Raw genomic sequence first — 24,443 nt, forward strand, 5'->3', positions numbered from 1 at the left:
AACTCCGGCCGGTCCGGCACCCCGAATATGGCCTCCAGGGGACCGGGCTCCACATCTACATGTAAAACCACTGACATGGTGCTGAAAAGTGACCTCCAAAACCGTCCCATCTTTGGGCAAGATCAGAACACATATACATGGTTAGCAGGACACCTCCCACACTGCTCACAGATGTCCCCTACCCCCTCAAACAGCCGGCTCATCCTTACCTTTGTCAGATGCGCCCTGTGCACCAGCTTCAGCTGCATCAGCCCCAGCCTCGCACACGAGATTGAGGCATTCACCTTCCGCAGCACCTTGCACCATAATGCCTCCTTTAATGCCGCCCCAATTCCTCTTCCCACTTGGCCGACTCTCTCTCCCCCCCCCCCCCGCCCCCACTAACAGCACCCCCACCACCACCACCTCCTCCAACGACAAGGAGGCAGGCACTATTGGAAAGGTCGGAAAGACCTTCGCAAAGTCCCACACCTGGATGTATCGAAAGCCAGTCCAAATTTCTCATTCAGCTCCTCCAATCTCGCAAACTACCCTCCCTCTTCGTCTCCCTGACCCCTCTCCCCTCCCAACCCCAGAATCTCGCATTCAACCACCCCAGCTCAAATCCGTGATTTCCCCTGATTGGCATCACCCTCGACGCCACTCCCAACCAAAGGTGCTGCCAGAATTGCCTCCAAATCATCAGCGTGGCCACCACCACAGGACCTCCAGAATGCTTCCCTGGAGCCAAAGGGAGCGGTACCGTCTCCAGCGCCCACAACCCCGACCTCCTGCACAAGCCTGTCTCCATCCTTACCCACAAAGGGTGTACACCACAAATTCTGGTGCCTTTATTGGACATTGTCTGCAATGAGCTCCCGCAGCACAGTGTGCGGTCTGAGTCATGGGGAACTTGACATCATGGGGAACTTGAGGATTGAACCATTCACTGTGGTGAACCTCAAAAACACGAATACTTTTACTCTAAATACAAGGGTATAGTTTGCAGATAGAGACAATAAAATCAGTGTAAATTTTACACTGGAGTACAGATAATTTACCTGTGAATTTATACTCTATAAATAAAATTCAGTCTGAATACCAAATTATTTTGGTCATTAGCTCCTCAATTCATGTTTCTGTTTTTCTGCCAAAGTTGCCGAGTTTTAGAACACAGAGCATATCCGGCCCGTCATTGTGCCAACTGAAGGACCGGATATATTTCCAAGTCAGGATGGTGAGTGGCTTGGAGGGGAACCTCCAGGTGGTAGTGTTTCCATGTGTCTGCTGGGTGGTAGGACTGTGGGTTTGGAAGGTGCTGCCCAAGGAGTTTGGAGAGTTCCTGCAGTGCATCTTCTAGATGGTACACACGGCTGCTACGGTGCGTCGGTGGTGGAAGGAGCGAATGTTTGTGGAAACATAGAAAATAGGAGAAGGAGGCTATTCGGGCCATCGAACCTTCTCCATCATTCATTATGTTCATGGCTGATTGTCCAACTCAATAGACTGTTTTGCCTTACCCCCATATCCTTTGAGCCCTTTAGCCCCAAGAGCTATATCAGATCAGCAGGCTTGGGGTGACAGGTCAGTGAGTTCGGGGTCGACCAGTCAGTGAGTTCGGGGTCGACAGGTCAATGAGCTCGGGGTCGCCAGGTCAGCGAACTCGGAGCCGACAGGTCAGCGAACACGGCGCTGAAAAGTCAACGAGCTCGGAGCCAACAGGTCAGCGACCTCGGGCGGACAGATCAGTCAGCGCGGTCATGGGGCTGGGATTTGGTGAGTAATGATGCAGGGATCAGAATTTTTGATCACCTGAAGTTAGCGGGGACCATAAGATGTAGGAGCTGAAGTAGGCCATTCGGCCCATCATGTCTGCTCCACCATTCAATGTGATCATGGCTGATCTGATATAATCCTCAACTCCACTTTCCTACCGTATCCCCATAACCCTCGATTCCCTTACAGATTGAAAACCTGTTTACCTCAGCCTTGAACATACTTCACGTGGGTATAATGTGGGTGTCCAGCAAAGAGTGCATTGCAATAGTCAAGTCCAGAGAAAGCAACGGCATAAATTAGGGTTTCAGCAGAAGATGAGCTTTGATGGGGAGGCTGGGGCAATGTTGCAGAGGTGGGAAATAAGCAAACGTGGCAATGTCACGGATATGTGGCTGGAAGGTTATCTTGTGATGCAAGAGCACGACAGGAGTCTGGTTCATGCCAAGAGTCTGGTTCAGCCTGAGACAGTTGCCGGAGAGAGGGATGGAGTTGCTAGCTGGGGTTTTCCGGCCCTCAAGGGTTGCCTCCGGTGGGAAGGGCCGGAAGATCCCGGCCAGTATCTAGGGAATGCAGTTGTGGTGGGGGAGGGGAGTCTGAGGACAATTTTCTAAACACCCTTCCAGCATCGAGCTGTGAAACACATCTCTTTAACCAGTGGGTAGTCAAGTTAAATTATTCAGCTGCTCTGTAAATACTTTGCATTGCTCAGAAAATCTTAGAAGTGTTGTAAATGTAAGGGTATTCAAGCTTCATACAGCCCGCAGAGTAAGAGGTCCGACATCTCTGTGCGAGATCTCAGACATCACGTAAAGCATGTCAACAGTTTAAATGATGAAAAGATACGGTACCTGCTTGAGACCGGTGGAATCATCCATGATGTCATCTGGTAATAAGATAATCATGCTTAAGTCATTATCAACATAGGGAAGCTCAAGAATCTGGAGTTTAAATTCAGGAACGGGACGGAAAAAGAATTTGTTTGTTTGGTACATCATCTTCACTGGCTTGCTTTCGTTCTGTGAACAGCAACATTTAAGGTGCTTTGTTATTTAGTTTATTTGAAATAATGCATTGAAGGATAAAACTATGGGAATTACTCAAAAGAAACAAAATAAGTCACACGATTAAAATATAGGAACCAACACAGTTAAGGCAGTAAACTGCTAAAGAAGCACTTTGTTGTAAATGTGTATTATACTCGTTCTAAATAAACTATCAGAATTGTCCAGATTCACTGCTCAATCTAAGTAGCAACATTAGTAGTGTGGGTGGAACATACCATGATTGTCTCTCTGGGCTGGATTTTTGTTACCGAGGAGGGTAGCCCAAGTTGGGAAATTTCCCGACCTGGCAGACGTGCCTCTATATAAAAGGCCCTGTTACACACAATTTCCACTCCAGGGACACGGTGCCATGATCGGGTCAAGCCTGTTGCGACTGGAATCAGTTTGGAAGTGGCAATGGAGGCGGGCGAGTGCCCTGGCAGGCTGGTTAGAAGGCCCACCTCAGCTTTCCGAGACTTCGGCTTAGTTTTATAAAAGTTTGTTAGACGTTTTAAAAAAAAATTTAATTCTCCTTTTTCACATTTTCTCCCACATTTACATCCATCAACAATAAACAATAATCAGCAAGATATGTCAATCCCCATAACAACAATCCCATCTACCCACCGACCCCCAAACCTCAACCCGCATGTTTACATAAACAAATGACAAAAAGGAATCAGGGATTACCCGTAGTCACCCGTAATCTACACAGCTACCCCCCACCCCCCCCAAGTCTCCAGCTCCTCCCGTCCAATGCCTCTTGTAAAACTCCTCCTCCCAACCTCGGTTCCCTCCCCTCAACTTTCCACCCCGGCTAGACCACTCGGACCCTGTTCTGCCAGGCTCCGATGGCCGCAGCCCCTCCCCCACCTCACTCCCGTTCACTGGCCGGCTTAAACTGGCCAGCGTGGAGGCCCCCGCCCGGGTCACTTTCCCCCTTGCCCGGCCCTAGGAAAGCCCAGAAATCCCCTTTTAGCACATAAACCCCGCATATCCACCTACACCCCAAAGAGCCCTCATTTAAAGTGAAAGTCCCGTCCCTTCCCTTGTCCAAATATATACGTCCAAATATATACAACATTGGCTCCTTTAGCCTCTACACCCACACGCAGTGATACAAAAAAGAAGAAAATACAGTCATGAGGTTACATCGGCACATGACCATTCCTCAATTTCTCAGTTCTGCCACAGTCCTTCTGCTTTCGCAAACTCCTCCGCTGCTTCCGCCGTTCCAAAATAAAAGTCCCTGAGCTTGTAAGTCACCCTCAGCTTCGCTGGATATACAATGCCGCACCGCACCTTGCCAATGTACAGTGCCCTCTTCACCCGGTTGAAGGCAGCCCGCCTCCTCGCCAGCTCCACCGTAAAGTCCTGGTATACACGTATACCAGCTCCAGCCCACTGCACCACCCGCTTGTGCTTGGCCCAGCTCAGGACCTTCTCCTTCACCCTGTACCGATGGAAGCACAGTCACTGCCCTTGGCGGCTCACTCGCCTTTGGTACAGGCCTCCACGACCGATGAGCCCGATCCAGTTCATATCATGAGGGATCCTCCCCCTCCCCCAATAGTTTTGCCAGCATCACGGCAAAATACTCAGTCGGCTTCGGTCCTTCAACTCCTTCGGGCAGCCCTACAATCCTCAAATTCTGTCGCCTGGATCTGTTTTCCAGGTCTTCCATTTTTCCTCGCAGATCCTTGTTAGTGTCCATCACCTTCCGCATCTCTTTCCCCATCGAGGCAAGTTGATCACCGTGCTGCAATAACGTCTCCTCCACTTCCTTCAGCGCCTCCCCTTGCTCTCGCACCTCCGCCACTGCGCTCGCCACCTCCGTCCTCACCGGGGAAACCGCCTCCTCCACCAGCACACTCAAAACCTCCCTCATCTCCTTCCTCACCGTCTCCATGCATTTCGCAATCTGTGCCAACTGCTTTTCGAATTCCGCAGCCATCACCTTAGTTATTTCTTCAGCCGTAAGCAATGCGGCCTCCCCTGGTGCTCCAGCCTCCATTTTCCTTGGTGACCCCACGGTGACCTTTCCACTCCCCGACGGACCTTCAGCTGTTTTGTTTACGGCCGTTTTTTTGCTCACCCTCGACATTTTTTTTTACTGTGCCTTCTCCCTGCTTTTGCCGCCTCCGTGGACCCTGGGACCGGGCTTAAAGCCCCGAAAATGCCGTTCCCGAACGGGAGCCCTCCATTGTGCGGCTGCCTCCCGCCCGCCGTCACCCTAGGCGCTGTAGCCTTGACCTTTCAACCTCCTTATTCCCTCCTTGGCCACCTCATACACCCCTTGCAACCGCTATAGCCATCCCACGGATATCCATTTGGGGGCAGACCTCCGGAGCCATGTGAAGATGGGGAAAAAATTCTGACCCTCTTGAGAGAGCTCTCATTTATGTAATCCATTCAAAGATTGTAAATCCCCTAAAGTGGTCAATTACTATAAAGATAAACAAAAACAGCTAATCTTTTAATAGCCATCAACTAAAATGTGAACAACCTACCTGCTGAGATCAGTGGTTTTTGACATTTTAAAACACAGTCAAACATCTATAATGGGTTCAACAGTAATAGCAGTCCTTGGAAAATAACAACAATGAAGTCTATTAAAACTGCAGGAAGAAATGGTAATGGTTTTTCTGAGCTACACCGTATGGCCTGTCAATCAATGCACTCCATACTTGATGGCAGATCTGAAGCGGTTTGGGATTGGACGAAGATTTGTGAACTTGGTAAAGCTACTATATAAAGGAGCAGAGGGTGAGTGTCCACACAAACACCATCAACTCGAGATACTTTTCTCTCCACCATGGGACTAGGCAGGGATGTCCTATGTCCCCCCTGCTGTTTGCACTCACGATTGAGCCGTTGGCCATCGCATTAAGAAGTTTGGGGGTATGGAAAGGAATAGTCCAGGGGGTGGATAGAGCATAGGGTGTCCTTATATGCCGATGGCTTGCTGTTATACGTGTCGGAACCGAGTGTGTCGATAGGGGGAAATTGGAGCTGCTTCGAGTGTTTGGGTCTTTCTCGGGGTACAAACTAAATCTAGACAAGAGTGAGTATTTTGTGGTGTCTCGGCCGGGGGTGGGGGGGGCTGCCATTCTGTAGGGCAGGGACTCACTTTAGGTACCTGGGGGTGCCTAGGCCGGGAGTGGGGGGGGGGGGGGGGGGGGGCTCCGCAGGTACAACATTTCTAGTTTGGTGGGGAGAGTGAAAGCTGATCTGGCAAAGTGGGATGGTCTCCCTCTGTCACTGGCGGGTCGGGTACAGGCGGTTAAAATGAACGTGTTGCTGCGATTTCTGTTTATTTTTCAATGCCTGCCGATTTTCCTGCCAAAGGCTTTTTTCAGAGAGATTGAGGGAGGATTACCTCGTTCATATGGGGAGGGAAGGTGGTCAGAGTTAGAAAGGTGCTACTACAGAGGGGAAGGGGTTTGGTTCTTCCGAACCTGATGTATTACTACTGGGTGGTGAATGTGGAGAAGGTGCAGAGCTGGGGCAGAGGGGTTGATTCCCAGTGGGTCAGAATGGAGGAGAGTTTGTGCAGGGGGTTGGGATTGAAAGTACGAGCAACAGCGCCGCTCCCGATAGCCCCAGGGAAATACTCAGGGAGTCCGGTAATAATCGCTTCATTGAGAATTTGGAGGCCGTTTTGCCAACACTTCGGGTTGGGGGCAGGGTCAAGGGAAATGCTGATTCGGGGGAATCACAGATTTGAGCCAGGGAGATGGGATGGAAATTTTCGGTATTGGGAGGAGAAGGGGATCAAGACACGAAAAGATTTGTTTCTTAGGGGTCGGTTTGCAGGATTGGAACAGCTGGAAGCGAAGTATGGGCTGGAGCAGGGGGAAATGTTTAGATATATGCAGGTTCGAGATTTTGCCAGAAAGGTGATATAGAGCTTCCCGGTGGAGCCGGCCTCCACATTGCTGGAGAAGGTGTTGACGACAGGGGGACTGGAGAAGGGGGTAGTGTCAGCGGTTTACGGAGCTATTTTGGAAGAGGGGAAGGCACCACTGGAAGGGATCAAAGCAAAGTGGAAGGAAGAGTTGGGAGAGGATATGGAGGAGAGGTTCTGGTGTGAGGTGCTCCGGAGAGTGAACGCCTCCACCTCGTGCGCGAGGTTGGGGCTGATACAGCTGAAGGTGGTATACAGAGCACACCTCACGAAGGCGAGGATGAGCCAATTCTTTGAAGGAGTAGAAGATGTGTGTGAACGTTGCGGGGGTGCCCCGCTAGTCACGTTCATATGTTTTGGTCCTGTCCAAAGCTAGAGGATTACTGGAAGGAGGTTTTTAGGGTAATCTCTAAAGTGGTGCACGTGAAACTGGGCGCGGGCCCCCGGGAGACTATATTCGGGGTGTCGGACCAGCCAGGGTTGGAAACGGGCGCGGAGGCAGATGTTGTAGCCTTCGCCTCGTTGATCGCCCGAAGGCAGATCCTGATAGGTTGGAGAGCAACCTCTCCACCCTGTGCGCTGGCGTGGCGGGGGGACCTGTTGGAATTCTTTTATTTTTTAAATATGTTTATTAACGTTTTTTAACACCATTTTTCACCCTTACAAACAATAAACCCCCCCCCTTGTAACAAAATAGAAAGAAAACGCACATAGCAAGATATATACATGGTAAAACGATATGTTATACACTGGCTCCCTCACGTACCTGCCAGTTTCCCAGATCTTTCATGTGTTGTCTTGCTCAAACACCCCCTAGGCAAACCCCCCCTTCCCACCTGCCCCCCTCCCTCCTCCCCCCCCCCCCCCCCGCCCCCCCCCCCCCCCACCCCTCCTCAAACTGGGTTGCTGCTGCTGCTGACCGACCTTCCTCTAACACTCTGCGAGTTAGTCTAGGAACGGTTGCCACCGCCTATAGAACCCCTGCGCAGACCCTCTCAAGGCAAACTTTATCCTCTCCAGCTTAATGAACCCAGCCATGTCGTTTGTCCAGGCCTCCACGCTGGGGGGCTTCGCCTCCTTCCACATTAGCAAGATCCTTCGCCGGGCTACTAGGGACGCAAAGGCCAGAATGCCGGCCTCTTTCGCCTCCTGCACTCCCGGCTCGTCCATTACTCCAAATATTACTAGCCCCCAGCTTGGCTTGACCTGGACTTTCACCACCTGAGATATTGTTCCCGCCAATCCTCTCCAGAACACCCCTCCAGTGCCGGGCATGACCAAAACATATGGACATGGTTCGCCGGACCTCCCCGAGCAACTTCCACATCTGTCCTCTACCCCAAAAAACCTTACTCAACCTCGCCCCCGTCAAGTGCGCTCTGTGAACAACCTTAAATTGTATCAGGCTAAGCCTGGCACACGAGGAAGAGGAATTAACGCTACTTAGGGCATCAGCCCATAACGCCTCCTCAATCTCCTCCCCCAGCTCCTCCTCCCATTTACCCTTCAGCTCCTCTACCAACACTTCCCCCTCTTCTTTCATCTCCTGGTATATTGCCGACACCTTGCCCTCCCCGACCCATACACCCGAGATCACCCTGTCTTGAATTTCCTGTGCCGGGAGCAACGGAATTCCCTCACCTGCCGCCTCACAAACACCCTCACCTGCATGTATCTAAAAGCATTTCCCGGGGGTATCTCAAACTTCTCCTCCAGTGCCCCTAGGCTCGCAAACGTCCCATCAATGAACAGGTCCCCCATTCTTCTAATCCCTGCCCGATGCCAGCTCTGAAACCCCCCGTCCATCCTCCCTGGGACAAACCGGTGGTTACCCCTGATCGGGGACCACACCGAGGCTCCCGTTGCACCCCTGTGCCATCTCCACTGGCCCCAGATCTTTAGCGTTGCCCGCCACCACCGGACTCGTGGTATACTTTGACGGCAAGAGCGGCAGTGGTGCCGTCACCAGCGCCCCCAGGCTCGTTCCTTTACAGGACGCCATCTCCAACCTCTTCCATGACGCCCCTTCTCCCTCCATCACCCACTTACGGATCATCGACACATTTGCTACCCAGTAGTAGCTCCATAGGTTTGGCAGCGCCAGCCCTCCTCAGTCCCTACTGCGTTCCAGAAACCCTCTCCTTACCCTCGGGGTCTTATTCGCCCACAACAAATCCCATAATACTCCTACCTACTCTCTTGAAAAAGCCCTTGGTGATCACGATGGGAAGGCACTGAAACACAAAAAGAAACCTCGGAAGGACCACCATTTTGACCGACTGCACTCTACCCGCTAGCGAGAGCGGTAACATGTCCCATCTTTTGAAGTCCTCCTCCAACTGTTCCACCAACCTCGTCAGATTCAGTTTATGTAGGGCCCCCCAACTCCTGGCTATCTGGATCCCCAGGTACCAAAAGCTCCCCTCCGCCCTCCTCAGCGGTAGCTCGCCTATCCCCATTTCTTGGTCCCCTGCCTGTACTACAAAAAGCTCACTCTTCCCTACATTGAGCTTACAGCCCGAAAAATCCCCAAACTCCCTTAAAGTCTGCATGACCTCCACCATCCCCTCCACTGGATCCGCCACATACAGCAACAGGTCATCCACATAAAGCAACACTCGATGCTCTTCTCCCCCTCGGACCACCCCCCTCCATTTCCTAGACTCCCTCAATGATATGGCCAAGGGTTCAATCGCCATTGCAAACAGGGGGGACAGGGGGCACCCCTGCCTCGTCCCACGGTACAGCCAAAAATACTCCGACCTCCGCCGATTCGTCACCACACTCGCCACCGGGGTTTTGTAAAGGAGCCTAACCCAACTAATAAACCCTCCCCCGAACCCAAACCTACGCAGCACTTCCCAGAGGTACTCCCAGTCTACTCGGTCAAAGGCCTTCTCCGCATCCACAGCTGCCACTATCTCCGCCTCTCCCTCCACCGATGGCATCATTATCACGTTTAAGAGCCGCCACACATTGGCGTTTAGTTGCCTGCCCTTTACAAATCCCGTCTGGTCGTCGTAGATCACCCCCGGGACACAGTCCTCAATTCTCGTAGCCAGCACTTTTGCCAGCAACTTAGCATCCACATTGAGTAGCGAGATCGGCCTGTACGATCCACATTGCAGTGGGTCTTTGTCCCGCTTTAGGGTCAAAGAAATCGTCGCCTCCGACATTGTCGGGGGCAGGGTCCCTTCCTCCCTTGCCTCATTAAAGGTCCTCACTAGAAGCGGGGCCATCAGGTCTACGTACTTCCTGTAGAACTCCACCGGGAACCCATCCGGTCCCGGGGCCTTCCCTGCCTGCATACTCCCCAAACCCTTGCTCAGCTCCTCCAACCCAATTGGTGCCCCCAAACCAGCCACCTCTTGCTCCTCCACCCTCGGGAATCTCAATTGGTCTAGGAATCGTCTCATCCCCTCTTCCCCCGCTGGGGGCTGGGATCTGTACAGCTCCTGATAGAAGGCCTTGAATGTCTCATTTATTTTCGTCGCACTCCGCACTGTGGCTCCCCTTCCATCCTTGACTCCCCCCATTTCCCTCGCTGCCATCCTCTTACGGAGCTGGTGTGCCAGCATCCGACTGGCCTTCTCCCCATACTCGTAGGTCGCCCCCTGCGCCTTCCTCCACTGTGCCTCTGCCTTCCCTGTGGTCAACAGATCAAACTCCGTCTGGAGACGTCGCTTTTCCCCCAAGTAGTCCCTCCTCAGGGGCCTCTGCGTATCTCCTATCCACTCTTAAAATCTCCCCCACTAACCTCTCCCTTTCCATGCCCTCTTTCTTCTCCCTATGAGCCCGAATGGAGATTAGCTCTCCCCTGATCACCGCCTTCAGCACCTCCCATACCACCCCCACCCGCACCTCCCCGTTGTCGTTGACCTCCAAGTACCTTTCGATGCACCCCCTCACCCTCCTACACACCACCTCGTCTGCCATCAGTCCCACATCCAACCGCCACAGCGGGCGTTGGTCCCTCTCCTCTCCCAACTCCAGTTCCACCCAGTGCGGGGCGTGATCTGAAACGGCTATGGCCGAATACTCCGTTCCCTACACTTTCGGGATCAGCGTCCTGCCCAGAACAAAAAAATCTATCCGGGAGTAGGCTTTGTGGACGTGGGAGAAAAAAGAAAATTCCCTGGCCTGCGGCCTGGCAAAGCTCCACGGGTCCACTCCCCCCCATCTGATCCATAAACCTCCCTAAGCACCTTGGCCGCCGCCGGCCTCTTTCCAGTCCTCGATCTGGAGCGATCCAGTGCTGGGTCCAACACCGTGTTGAAATCCCCGCCCATTATCAGGCCTCCTACCTCCAGGTCCGAAATGCACCCCAACATGCGCTTCATGAATCCGGCATCATCCCAGTTCGGGGCGTATACATTTACCAATACCACCCACGTCCCCTGCAACTTACCACTCACCATCACATATCGCCCTCCGTTGTCCACTACGATATTCTTGGCCTCAAACGACACCCGCTTCCCCACCAATATTGCCACCCCTCTATTCTTTGCGTCTAGCCCCGAATGGAATACCTGTCCTACCCACCCCTTTCTTAACCTGACCTGGTCCGCCACCTTCAGATGTGTCTCTTGGAGCATGACCACGTCTGCCTTCAGTCCCTTTAAGTGCGCGAACACTCGGGCCCTCTTTACCAGCCAATTCAGGCCCCTCACATTCCACGTTATCAGCCGGATTGTCGTCCCCCCCCCCCCCACCCCCCCCGACTAGCCATCTCCTTTTCTAGGCCAGTCCCGTGTCCGCGCCATCCTCACCCTCCGGTCTCCCAGCCGGGAGACCCCCGCCCCAACCACCTCTTCTATGTCCCATTCCCCTTCGGCCAGTGCAGCAGCAACCCTTCCCCCCCCCTTCCCCCCATCTATAAGACCATAAGACATAGGAGTGGAAGTAAGGCCATTCGGCCCATCGAGTCCACTCCACCATTCAATCATGGCTGATTTCAACTCCATTTACCCGCTCTCTCTCCATAGCCCTTAATTCCTCGAGAAATCAAGAATTTATCAACTTCTGTCTTAAAGACACTCAACGTCCCGGCCTCCACCGCCCCCTGTGGCAATGAATTCCACAGACCCACCACTCATTGGTTGAAGAAATTTCTCCTCATCTCTGTTCTAAAGTGACTCCCTTTTATTCTAAGGCTGTGCCCCCGGGTCCTAGTCTCCCCTGCTAATGGAAACAACTTCCCTACATCCACCCTATCTAAGCCATTCATTATCTTGTAAGTTTCTATTAGATCTCCCCTCAACCTCCTAAACTCCAATGAATATAATCCCAGGATCCTCAGACGTTCATCGTATGTTAGGCCTACCATTCCTGGGATCATCCGTGTGAATCTCCGCTGGACCCGCTCCAGTGCCAGGATGTCCTTCCTGAGGTGTGGGGCCCAAAATTGCTCACAGTATTCTAAATGGTGCCTAACTAATGCTTTATAAAGCTTCAGAAGTACATCCCTGCTTTTATATTCCAAGCCTCTTGAGATGAATGACAACATTGCATTTGCTTTCTTAATTACGGACTCAACCTGCAAGTTTACCTTTAGAGAATCCTGGACTAGGACTCCCAAGTCCCTTTGCACTTCAGCATTATGAATTTTGTCACCGTTTAGAAAATAGTCCATGCCTCTATTCTTTTTTCCAAAGTGCAAGACCTCGCACTTGGCCACGTTGAATTTCATCAGCCATTTCGTGGACCACTCTCCTAAACTGTCTAAATCTTTCTGCAGCCTCCCCACCTCCTCCATACTACCTGCCCCTCCACCTATCTTTGTATCATCGGTAAACTTAGCCAGAATGCCCCCAGTCCCGTCATCTAGATCGTTAATATATAAAGAGAACAGCTGTGGCCCCAACACTGAACTCTGCGGGACACCACTCGCCACCGGTTGCCATTCCGAAAAAGAACCTTTTATCCCAACTCTCTGCCTTCTGCCTGACAGCCAATCGTCAATCCATGTTAGTACCTTGCCTCGAATACAATGGGCCCTTATTTTACTCAGCAGTCTCCCGTGAGGCACCTTATCAAAGGCCTTTTGGATTGGGTAAATGGAGTTGAAATCAGCCATGATTGAATGGTGGAGTGGACTCGATGGGCCGAATGGCCTTACTTCCACTCCTATGTCTTATGGTCTTAAAATGGGATCTCCTTTTTATTCAACAGTATTTTCAAATGGGGAGTCGAGCAGATTCATGTATCGTACACCTTCCCCTTATCAGCAAAAATTGAAAAGTGCATCGGATGGAACTCCACACCTGGGTTCTTCCCACAACTTTTATAGCCTTCAGTGTTTTCCCAATGCCACAAAGTCCCAATCCTCCAAGACCCACACCCGTAAGAAAGTGATCCAGTGCTGGCACTCTGTTCAGGATACCTTATTCAGTCTGAATGGCATCTCCTCTGTATAGTTCACATCAAACTTCGCAGCCCAGCTTCCTTTGAAGTAGATGGCATTCACCAACACGAGTCTGGTATCACTGTCCAGTGAGCCTTGAGCCAGCAAGTCTCGGATCTTACCTGAATGGAAATAGATTCAGCACATTGATATAGTGCACATCAACAGAAAAAAAGGATGGGCGAAATGTTCAACATTCCTTCATTTATTTTTGTAAATTTAAAACATCAGAGAGAGAGAGAGAATAAAATATCAAAATTAACCGTCCCCAAATATTTTAAGGTTGATCTTTAAATAAAAAGATTTCTGAAACAGGGGTTTTTCCTGCAGGGCATCAATTAAACACACTCATTTTTAAAAAAATAATCTTTATTGGCACGTATAGGCTTACATTAACACTGTTAGTGTGAAAAGCCCCTAGTCGCCACATTCTGGCTCCAGTTCGGGTACACGGAGGGAGAATTCGGAATGTCCAAATTACCTAACAGCTCGTCTTTCGGGACTTGTGGGAGGAAACCGGAGCACCCGGAGGAAACCCACGCGGACACAGGGAGAACGTGCAGACTCCGCACAGACAGAGACCCAAGCCAGGAATCGAACCTGGGACCGTGGCAGTGTGAAGCAACAGTGCTAACCACTGTGCTACCATGCCATCCTCCTTGAAAGGCCTTGTTCTGTGCATTAAATGTCTACAAATCTATGAATTTTTCAACAGATTAATAACCAAGTTAAATTAGCCTATTGATTTACATAGACATGCAGCACAGAAACAGACTATTCACCCGAAATAGACTGTGCTGGAGTTTATAATCCACACACTTCTCTCTTCCAATTTCATCCACATTGAGCTGTATTTACAGGTCCTATCCAGGCATTTATCTAATGGGGCTGAGAGGCACGTAAAATAGGGCAGATGACACCCTCAACACCCACCCCTGGGTTCACCTCTCTAATATGGGGGGGGGGCATGGCAGCTATTTTTACATGGGTAATCAAACGCCAATTAGGCTTGTTACCAGGCCAATTGACCCGGATAATTTGCTGCCCACACCATTAAATGTTTAGCGTAAACTGTCAGGCGGGGATCAGGAAGCCGGATTTCTTAACTACGTCCCTCAAAGGGCAGGAAGGAAAAGGGAGTAGGGGTCAATCTTCAGGAGCTGCCTGTTGCAATTCAGGTCACTGCCCACCTAATATGGACCCTCCCTTCCCTCCTAACCACCCGTTGCACTCCCAACAAAGCCTTAAACCCAGCCCCCCCCAAATCGCTGACCGACTGAAACTCTCCCCGACAAGACCCCAGACCTGCTGGCTTCAGGGATCTATGGGTCTTCTTACTTCTCTTCTGGGATCGGCAGCAGCCACAAACATGCTCTTGGCACTGATGGAGCTGCAGGCCAATCCCGTTTGCCAGCAGCTCCAGAGGGCGGGACCTTCACCCCAGTGAAGAGTGGAAGTCCCACTTGGCCTTTGTTAAGCCCATCCACAGTGCGTTATGGCTGGAAGGATGGGTCCTTCCTTTGGAGGGCAGAGCGAGGCACCCTCCCCAACCTACGATATTATTCAGCTCCTACACTCAGCAGTTCCAGAGTCTTTATATTCCTTTTTCCGCCCCATTTACTCTTCAAGCTTAATTTTTAAAGCATCTGAATGAAAATGAAAATCGCTTATTGTCACAAGTAGGCTTCAAATGAAGTTACTGTGAAAACCCCCTAGTCGCCACATTCTGGCGCCTGTTCGGGGAGGCTGTTAAGGGAATCTAAGCTATTTGTCTCCACCACTTCCGAGTTCCGCATTCTATCCACTCTCGGTGAAAAGGAACAGCGTGACAGAGAAAGTGTCAACCTGTTTAACCTTTCCCGATAGCTCTAATGTCTCAGTTAAGGCCCCATCCTTCTCTTTGCACTTTCTCCCGTGCTCCTACATCGGTTCTCGAATATGGAGAACAGAACAATGCAGCCCTGTGGGGCCTGACCAGGATCCTATACATAACCTGACTTGTGAATTCCATATCAATTAATCCCAATGGACCGTTGGCGTTTTGAGTTGTTTTCCTAACCTGATTTTAGTGATGTGTTCACCTGTATCCCTAGATCTATTTGCTCTTTCCCCTCATTCATTCAGTTTCTTATTTTCTATGGTCTAGGTGACTCTTCTATTCTTGCTACCAAAGAGCATTACTTCACATTTATGTATATTCCAGGTCCCAACCCAACAGCTGCCTGGTTTCAACATTCCCAGGAAAGAGTGACCCACACTTAACAGGTTCAGGACCAGCCACGAGCCCTGCTTGGCCAACCTCTACAGATGGGGCCTTAGTGCCAGCCCCGGATTTGACTGTGGGAGGGAACAAATGATGCACCACATCAGAGAAGAATGTGTGATACAGACTCAGCAGAGGCCTATCCACACTCAAGACAGGAGAACCAGAAGACACGGCTTGGCTTTGGGACTTTGCATTCGATAAATAAATAAAATGAAAGGTATATTAATCTTCATTCTCCATAGCACAGTTAGGGGGATAGTCTGTGGTTACTAATTACTAACCAATTATCCAAACTATTTTTTTTAAAGAGCTATCTTACAAAACCTTGGCAATTCCCAGGTTACCAACAAGTACCAAATGACAGGACTAACCGGATGGTCTGTCGGGGTCTTTTCCTGTGTTCCATAAGCCTATAGTCCTTACAATACCATTTATTGCTGGTCTTTCAATAGTTACAAACAAATCCATTGAAGTGGAGAATGTTTACAAGCAGTGATAACATTGAAGGCGCAATTCTCCGGCCTCGCTCGAGCGAAACGAGGCCGGTGAATAGCGGGGTCGGTCGGAAACGAGAACCGCTCGTTCGGGATTCCGCCGTAGCGAGGCGAGAAACCAATTATTACCACTTAAGTCCCATTTTCATACAATTAACGAGAGCGACCCCATATCCAACGGCCTCCAGAGACTCATCGACCTCCCCAGCAAGTGGTCACGCTGGCGCCGATCAGTTCTCCTTTTTAAAACCGTGAACCTGATGGATGGGCTTGTGCGGGGAGCCGAGGAGGTGAGTAGCCATCTTTGCTCACAGGCAAAGAGCCCAAGGGTGCTGGGCTTGCCACCTCAGTCCTCGGCCTCAGCTGGGGGGGGGCACCCTCCACAGGGGTGAGCCACCATGAAAATGTGGGGGAGGGAGGCGCTGAGGGGGGCAACCGCACGCGGCACCGCCATGCCTACCCCTGTTCCGGGGGCAATAAGCTGAACAGTGCCGAGTTGCTTATGTAAAGATGAGACATGAAGGTTCAGTAAGGGCGCTCGAGAGTTACAAGTTAGCTAGGAAGGACCTAAAGAGAGAGCTAAGAAGAGCCAGGAGGGGACATGAGAAGTCTTTGGCAGGTAGGATCAAGGATAACCCTAAAGCTTTCTATAGATATGTCAGGAATAAAAGAATGACTAGGGTAAGAGTAGGGCCAGTCAAGGACAGTAGTGGGAAGTTGTGCTTGGAGTCCGAGGAGATAGGAGAGGTGCTAAATGAATATTTTTCGTCAGTATTCACACAGGAAAAAGACAATGTTTACAAGGAGAATACTGAGATTCAGGCTACTAGACTAGAAGGGCTTGAGGTTCATAAGGAGGAGGTGTTAACAATTCTGGAAAGGGTGAAAATAGATAAGTCCCCTGGGCCGGATGAGATTTATCCTAGGATTCTTTGGGAAGCTAGGAAGGAGATTGCTGAGCCTTTGGCTTTGATCTTTAAGTCATCTTTGTCAACAGGAATAGTGCCAGAAGACTGGAGGATAGCAAATGTTGTCCCCTTGTTCAAGAAGGGGAGTAGAGACAACCCCGGTAACTATAGACCAGTGAGCCTTACTTCTGTTGTGGGCAAAATCTTGGAAAGGTTTATAAGAGATAGGGTGTATAATCATCTGGAAAGGAATAATTTGATTAGACATAGTCAACACGGTTTCGTGAAGGGTAGGTCATGCCTCACAAACCTTATTGAGTTCTTTGAGAAGGTGACCAAACAGGTGGATGAGGGTAAAGCAGTTGATGTGGTGTATATGGAATTCAGTAAAGCGTTTGATATGCAGAAAATACGGAAGCATGGGATTCAGGGAGATTTAGCAGTTTGGATCAGAAATTGGCTAGCTGGAAGAAGACAAAGGGTGGTGGTTGATGGGAAGTGTTCAGACTGGAGTCCAGTTACTAGTGGTGTACCACAAGGATCTGTTTTGGGGCCACTGCTGTTTGTCATTTTTATAAATGACCTGGAGGAGGGCGTAGAAGGATGGGTGAGTAAATTTGCAGATGACACTAAAGTCGGTGGAGTTGTGGACAGTGCGGAAGGATGTTACAAGTTACAGAGGGACATAGATAAGCTGCAGCGCTGGGCTGAGAGGAGGCAAATGGAGTTTAATGCAGAAAAGTGTGAGGTGATTTATTTTGGAAGGAATAACAGGAAGACAGAGTACTGGGCTAATGGTAAGACTCTTGGCAGTGTGGATGAGCAGAGAGATCTCGGTGTCCAGTTACATAGATCCCTGAAAGTTGCCACTCAGGTTGAGAGGGTTGTTAAGAAGGCGTACGGTGTGTTAGCTTTTATTGGGAGAGGGATTGAGTTTCGGAGCCATGAGGTCATGTTGCAGCTGTACAAAACTCTGGTGCGGCCGCATTTAGAGTATTGCGTGCAATTCTGGTCACCGCATTATAGGAAGGATGTGGAAGCATTGGAAAGGGTGCAGAGGAGATTTACCAGAATGTTGCCTGGTATGGAGGGAAGATCTTGTGAGGAAAGGCTGAGGGACTTGAGGCTGTTTTCGTTAGAGAGAAGAAGGTTAAGTGGTGACTTAATTCAGGCATACAAGATGATCAGAGGATTGGTTAGGGTGGACAGTGAGAGCCTTTTTCCTCGGATGGTGATGTCTAGCTCGAGGGGACATAGCTTTAAATTGAGTGGAGATAGATATAAGTCAGACGTCAGAGGTAGGTTCTTTACTCAGAGAGTAGTAAGGGTGTGGAATGCCCTGCCTGCAACAGTGGTGGACTCGCCAACACTAAGGGCATTCAAATGGTCATTGGATAGACATATGGACGATAAGGGAATAGTGTAGATGGGCTTTAGAGTGGTTTCACAGGTCGGCGCCACATCGAGGGCTGAAGGGCCCGTACTGCGCTGTAATGTTCTATGTTCTATGAGTGGATGATCTATCTCGGTCTCCTCCGGAGGCCCCACCATCACAGATGTCGGGCTGCATTCTCCGTTCCTGAGGGTAAGTGCGACGCCAATGGAGGATCTGTGGTGTTTCACAACGGGAAAATCGGCAAGAAACCCTCACCGATCCAGTGAGGGGTTAGCACCGGTGCCGTGTGAAACACCTGTGGATCACACAGAAAATGGTCGGAGAATCGCCCGATCCCGTACTGCACGCAACCGCACACGCCTACAACCCCCACACACGCACCGGTCGTGCCGGAAAACATGACGCTGGCCGTGCTGGTCCACATACCCACCCACACCGACCCACAACCCACCTCCTGGTCTCCTCTCACCACTCCCCAGCCAGCAGCACGGATCCTGACCGAGTGTGACTGCGCTGGACACTGTCCGCAGCCACCACGCCCGGCTTCCGACCTCTGGGACCACACATGTCATACGCCATCGGGAACTCAGCCCATCGGAGGCAAAGCATCACAGGTGCGCCAGCCGATAGGTTCAAACAGGGTTGCGACTGTGCGCGGCACGCGTCCCAATGCCGCCAATGTGGAGCATTGCGAACCAGCATCAAACCAGCGCCTGCCCCGATTTCGGCGTCAGGAGCCATTTTTCATAGCCCGATCGGTGTTCTTGATTTCGTCATCGGGCTACAGAGAATTCCGCCTGTCAATCTTCAGCCAATACAATTCACTCCACATGATATCAAGAAATGGCTGAAGGCACCGGGTACTGAAAAGGCTATGGGTCCTGATAATATTCCGGCAATAGTACTGAAGACTTGTGCTCCAGAACTTGCTGCGCCCCTAGCCAAGCTGTTCCAATACAGCATTGGCATCTAGCCGGCAATGTGGAAAATTACCCAGGTATGTCCTGTACACAAGAAACAGGACAGAAATCCAGCCAATTACCGCCCTATCAGTCGACTCTCCATCATCAGTAAAGTGATGGAAGGAGTCATCAACAGTGCTATCAAACAGCACTTACTCAGCAATAACCTGCTCACTAACGCTCAGTTTGGGTTCCGCCAGGGTTACTCAGATCCTGACCTCATTACAGTCTTGGTTCAAACATGGGCAAAAGAGCTGAACTCGAGAGGTGAGGCAAGAGTGACTGCCTTTGACATCAAGGCAGCATTTGACCGAGTATGGCATCAAGGAGCCCTAGCTGAACGAATCAGGGGGAAAACACTCCGCTGGTTGGAGTCATACCTGGCACAAAGGAAGATGGTTGTGGTGGTTGGAGGTCAATTATCTCAGCTCCAGCATATCACTGCAGGAGTTCCTCAGGTTAGTGTCCGAGGCCCAACCATCTTCAGCTGCTTCATCAATGACCTCCCTTCCATCATAAGATCAGAATTGGGGATGTTTACGGATAACTGCACAATGTTCAGCACCATTTGCAACTCCTCAGATAAATGAAGCAGTCCATGTCCAATTGCAGCAAGACCTGGACAATATCCAGGCTTGGGCTGAAATGTGGCACGTTACATTCATGCCACCAAAGTGCCAGGCAATTTCCATCTCCTACAAGAGAGGATCTAACCACCGTCCCTTGATATTCAATTGCATTACTATCACTGAATCCCCCACAATCAATGTCCTGGGGGTTACCATTGATCAGAAACGGAACTGGACTAGCCACATTAATACTGTAGCTACCAGGGAAGATCAAAGGATAGGAATCCTATGGCAGGTAACTCACTTCCAGACCCCCCCCCCCCCCCAAAGGCTGTCCTCCATCTACAAGCCACGAGCGTAATGGAATATGCTCCACTTGCCTGGATGAGTGCAGCTCCAACAGCACTCAAGAAGCTCAACACCATCCAGGACAAAGCAGCCCCATGGATTTCTCCCCCTTACACAAACATTCAAACCCTCCACCACCAACGAACAGCAGCAGCCGTGTGTACCATCTATAAGTTGCACTGCAGTAACTCACCAAGGTTCCTTAGGCAGCACCTTCAAACCCACAACCACTACCATCTAGAAGGACAAAAGCAGCATATAACTGGGAACCCCACCACCTGGAGGCTCCCCTCCAAGTCACTCACCACCCTGACATGGATATATATTGCCGTTCCTTCACTGTCGCTGGGGCAACATCCTGGAACTCCCTGGTCTCATTGTTCAACTGAATTCAATTTCTCATTGGATAAGCTACAACAATACACTGAATAGGACATCGAAACACTGCTAATCTGACTCAAGTCCCAGCCAGTTAATCTACTGTCGATTTGGGAAAGTTTCATTCTATATGATACATTTAAATATTCACACTGCTATGGCTGGGGGTAGTGAATTAATAAAAACTTCTCCACCTTCTTTATTAATTTTTTTTTAAAATATACCGATCAAATTACTGGCACAAAGATTTATACATCCTTTGAATTTAAAAATAATGATTCTTGCTTCCCCCTCAGCTTGGAAATGATTAAATCTGGAGGACAACATACCCTCAGTCTGCACCTCCACCCATTTGTTGATCTCCTCTCTGGTTTTATCTGCTGCAGTTTGGAAATCAACTGGTAACATCGCTGCTCCATAGAATTTCATGGTTGATTTACAGAATTCCTGAACAGTGAAAATAGGGAAAATTAGTTACACTGTCCAGTTGGGAAACCTTTGAAGATCTGCTTTAAAAATGATTAGTGGATCACCAGAATTGGTGCATTGTCCAAACCAGCAATGTCCAAATATTGACAATAGGGTCAGGGGTCAGCTCTGTCCTTTGAGGGGAGTATTGGGAGGAGTCAAGTACAATATAATTGACATGTGTCTTCCAGCTTGGCTCCTGAGCACTGGAAGAACCTGGGAACAGGTGACTCACCCACGACTTACTTCTAGGAAGTTGTAGCTCTTCTCCCCATATAATCGATTGGCCACTTTCAGCAGATACGCGACATCAGCTCGATTAATGTCTAATTGCATTTTCTCAAATCCAGAGTGGACATCTCCAACTTGATCAAAATGGAGAGCCTGTATTGAGAATAAATGCGTAAAACAAACATCAAACAGTGAATTAAAAAAGGAGCTAAAGTTATAATCAGCTACGTTTTTCCCGTCATTTTGTTATCCGCTAGTTCTCTTTGCCCCCTCTCCATTTCCTGCAGATATTTATTCTGTGCCTGGATATCATTCTGAACACACTGGCCACCTTCCAGAATCGTACCTAAGACACCTTAGGTCTAATCCTGGAGGTTGAGTGTCAATAGGTTATTCAACCACTTGGGCACATCAGTTAATATCAACACTGCTCTCGGCCAACATCTGCACACTCATAGTAGAGGGTCACTGAACAGGGATTACAGGGCAGGAACCCTGGTGGACTGTCACCACCAGAACATTACAAATTTCATTTGGGTCAGTTAGCTCACTGCAGACCGAGCATTGAACCGAGGATACTCTAATTGTGTGAAGTTTTGCTCCTCATTCCTGGATTTAGCTACTCAACTTGGAGAAAGGAAGGAGGCATGCAAAAATGCATGGACAAAACACTTAAAAGAATATTTCAGCCACATCTTTTATTCAGGGTAATTTTATCCATACCTTTGCCATTTCAGATGCAGTGTTATTTCTTGCACCAAGGTAAACCATGGCCAATGCGGTGGAGATACTGAATGGAGAAAAAAAGATGTTGCCGGCTTCATTTTCCTCAATCAGCTTTCTGAACAGATCAAGAGTGAAACGGCAATTTGCTTTGCTCAGGCTGTCCATTGTTCTAAACTGCAAGAAAAATAAATATAAAACACAGGTGTCCAAAGTAATTTGATGTTTCTCAAGAAAGTTAATGAATCACCAGGATTTGCAACTGAAGATAAGAATGAGCTAATGATGAATCGCAAGTCGAGTGTTTGTAATGAAACATTCACAGCCTTGCAGCAAAACGGGACACAAGCTTTTACTCTTTATATTTCTAAGGTGAGGTTGCTTGTTAACTGCTGAATATTTGAGGCAAAGACCTCTTGTCTTAAGGCACATTTAGCAAAACCAGCTTTTCAACATACAATTCCCCAGTCAGCCAAAGTAAATTGCTTAACCATCAATAAAGCACTAATTGGAAACAATTACAAAATAAAGAGGAAAGGTGAGGCCTGGTACAAATTCCTGAGACAGTTGTCATAAGTATTGCATTATATGCTGTTAAAAATTAACATTAAACCATGAAGTATCAGGTCACCTAAATCACAAACCATATATATACACCTCCCTCAACATTGCCTGATAACATATTTAAAACAGAATACAAATAATATCCCAATGGATTTTTCTACAGCAGCTATCAATTCTGATCTGCAACCAACCAAGAAATGGTGCAAGGTAAAATGCACTGGGCATTTTGTACATTTGGCTTTTCCTCCCCAGACCACACACACGGGAGCATCCCAACTGGATCCATCCAGTCCATGTAACAATGCACAAAGCTCACACAATCAAGGTACAAAGATTAATGCAGCCATTGTAACAGAAGTGACTATTCAGCTCTTCGGCCGGTGTCATCATTCTGATTGCGATGAGGTCATCAAACAGATTAGTCATACAGGACTCACTCAATCGTATCATATTCCATCCCATTGTCTGAGATTATCAACGTTGCAGTCAATGGTCAGCGACCATTGTTCATGTCTGGCTCCCTGCTCAGTCTAAAATACCTGCTTGTACACCACTGAAACTGTCAAGACGTCTGCTTTTGTCCAGTGAGCTCATTGTGTGCTATCTTGAGGTTAAAGGGTTTGAAAGACAACGTGCAGACGTACACGTTGCTATCCGAGGCTATGTAACCTCTGTTATCCAGCCCATAATGCTAGCATCTACCATTGGGCCTTGGTTTCAGGGAAGAAATTAGATGGAATACTTCAACATACAAACTCAATGGGCTGAAGGGCCTCTTTCTAAGCTGTAAAACTCTGTGACTCCATGGATAGTATGAATGAGTCTCCATCATCATCTACAGTTCTCCCAATGCAGTATGGAAATGTTGCTGAAATGCAGCCTGAGTTTTCATCTGTACTGCACTATCATATCTGTAAATGTATACTAATAATTGCTCACTCTTTACAGTAATAGGAATTCACTGACATCAGTCCTAACGGCACTTCTCTATATTTTGCACCTTTTAGGTGTTTTGGTCCAGTTCCCATATTCATTTATTCCATAACATTTACTGTTTCATGTGCCTCTATGTTTTTTTTTAAATTCCCAGACCACAGCACCAGGGATCAGTCTTGTTGACCTCCTGGCTTCGGCCTTCAGTACTAGAAGGTCTGACTGCGTGTTCGGTGATCAGAATTGGATGGAGTTGTTAAACTGTGATCTAACCGGAGCAATTACACTGTGACCACAACTTGTGATTTCTAGTCAACCATTTTGACTACGTTGTTCAACATTCTCTTCGGTTTGCTGACTGTTGCACTGCCTACATGTTTAATATTGAGTCTGCCAATACACCCAGCTCTTTCTATATCATTCATGAGGTATCTGTGATCTTTAATTTAACAGAGCATTTTACAGAAACAAGCCATTTGGCCCAACAGGTTTCTGTTGCACACACGTTTCCTCCCATCTTAGCCCCTCCCACCCTATCAATATAACTTTCCCTTCTCTTCTTCCACATTTACTGGTCTATTTTTCCTCTAAATGCATCTGTGCTCTTTTTTTGCAACAACCCCATGTTGTTCCATATTCTCACCACTCTGAGCAATGAAGCTCTGCCTGAATCCCTCATTAATGATGTTGTATTTACAACTCTCCAGCTTTGGCTCCCTGACAAGTGGAAACATCTTTTTTTATGTCTCCCATATTGAACCGCTTCATAATATCTCTCCTGGGTCCACCTCTATGGCTGCTCTTTTCTAGAGAGCAGAGATCCAGACCGTTCAATCGTCTCTCATAGTGTCAACTCTGTTCTGGTAACATCCTTGCAAATCTTTTTTTTTTTTTAAATATTTCCTCTGGTGCTTCTATGTCCTTTTAAATATGGAGACCAGAACAATACAGTATTTCAAGTGTGGTTTACCGAAGTTCTCTAAACATGTAACATACCTCTCCGTTTTTGAATGATTTTGCACCTGTTGCTTTCTACTCTTCAATTCACTTTATTCATTCATACGATTTACTCGGAATCCCTATCGTTTAGAA

At 48.9% G+C, this 24,443-nt stretch overlaps 1 protein-coding gene across 1 annotated transcript in view; it reads right to left on the reverse strand.

Moving 5' to 3' along the window:
* The window catches only part of LOC140425531 (leukocyte elastase inhibitor-like), a 30,821-nt gene that overhangs the window by 999 nt on the left and 5,379 nt on the right, over window positions 1-24,443 (reverse strand). Inside the window, exons 2-6 of the mRNA XM_072509933.1 lie at window positions 21,855-22,031; window positions 21,147-21,284; window positions 20,762-20,879; window positions 13,091-13,233; window positions 2,607-2,774 (exon numbers count right to left, since the gene is read on the reverse strand). Coding sequence (XP_072366034.1) covers window positions 2,607-2,774; window positions 13,091-13,233; window positions 20,762-20,879; window positions 21,147-21,284; window positions 21,855-22,022 — 735 coding nt within the window. The 5' untranslated portion in view covers window positions 22,023-22,031. The remainder of the gene's footprint in view (window positions 1-2,606; window positions 2,775-13,090; window positions 13,234-20,761; window positions 20,880-21,146; window positions 21,285-21,854; window positions 22,032-24,443) is intronic.

The sequence above is a fragment of the Scyliorhinus torazame genome, chromosome 6 (assembly GCF_047496885.1).
Source record: "Scyliorhinus torazame isolate Kashiwa2021f chromosome 6, sScyTor2.1, whole genome shotgun sequence".
NCBI classification, from domain to species: domain Eukaryota; kingdom Metazoa; phylum Chordata; class Chondrichthyes; order Carcharhiniformes; family Scyliorhinidae; genus Scyliorhinus; species Scyliorhinus torazame.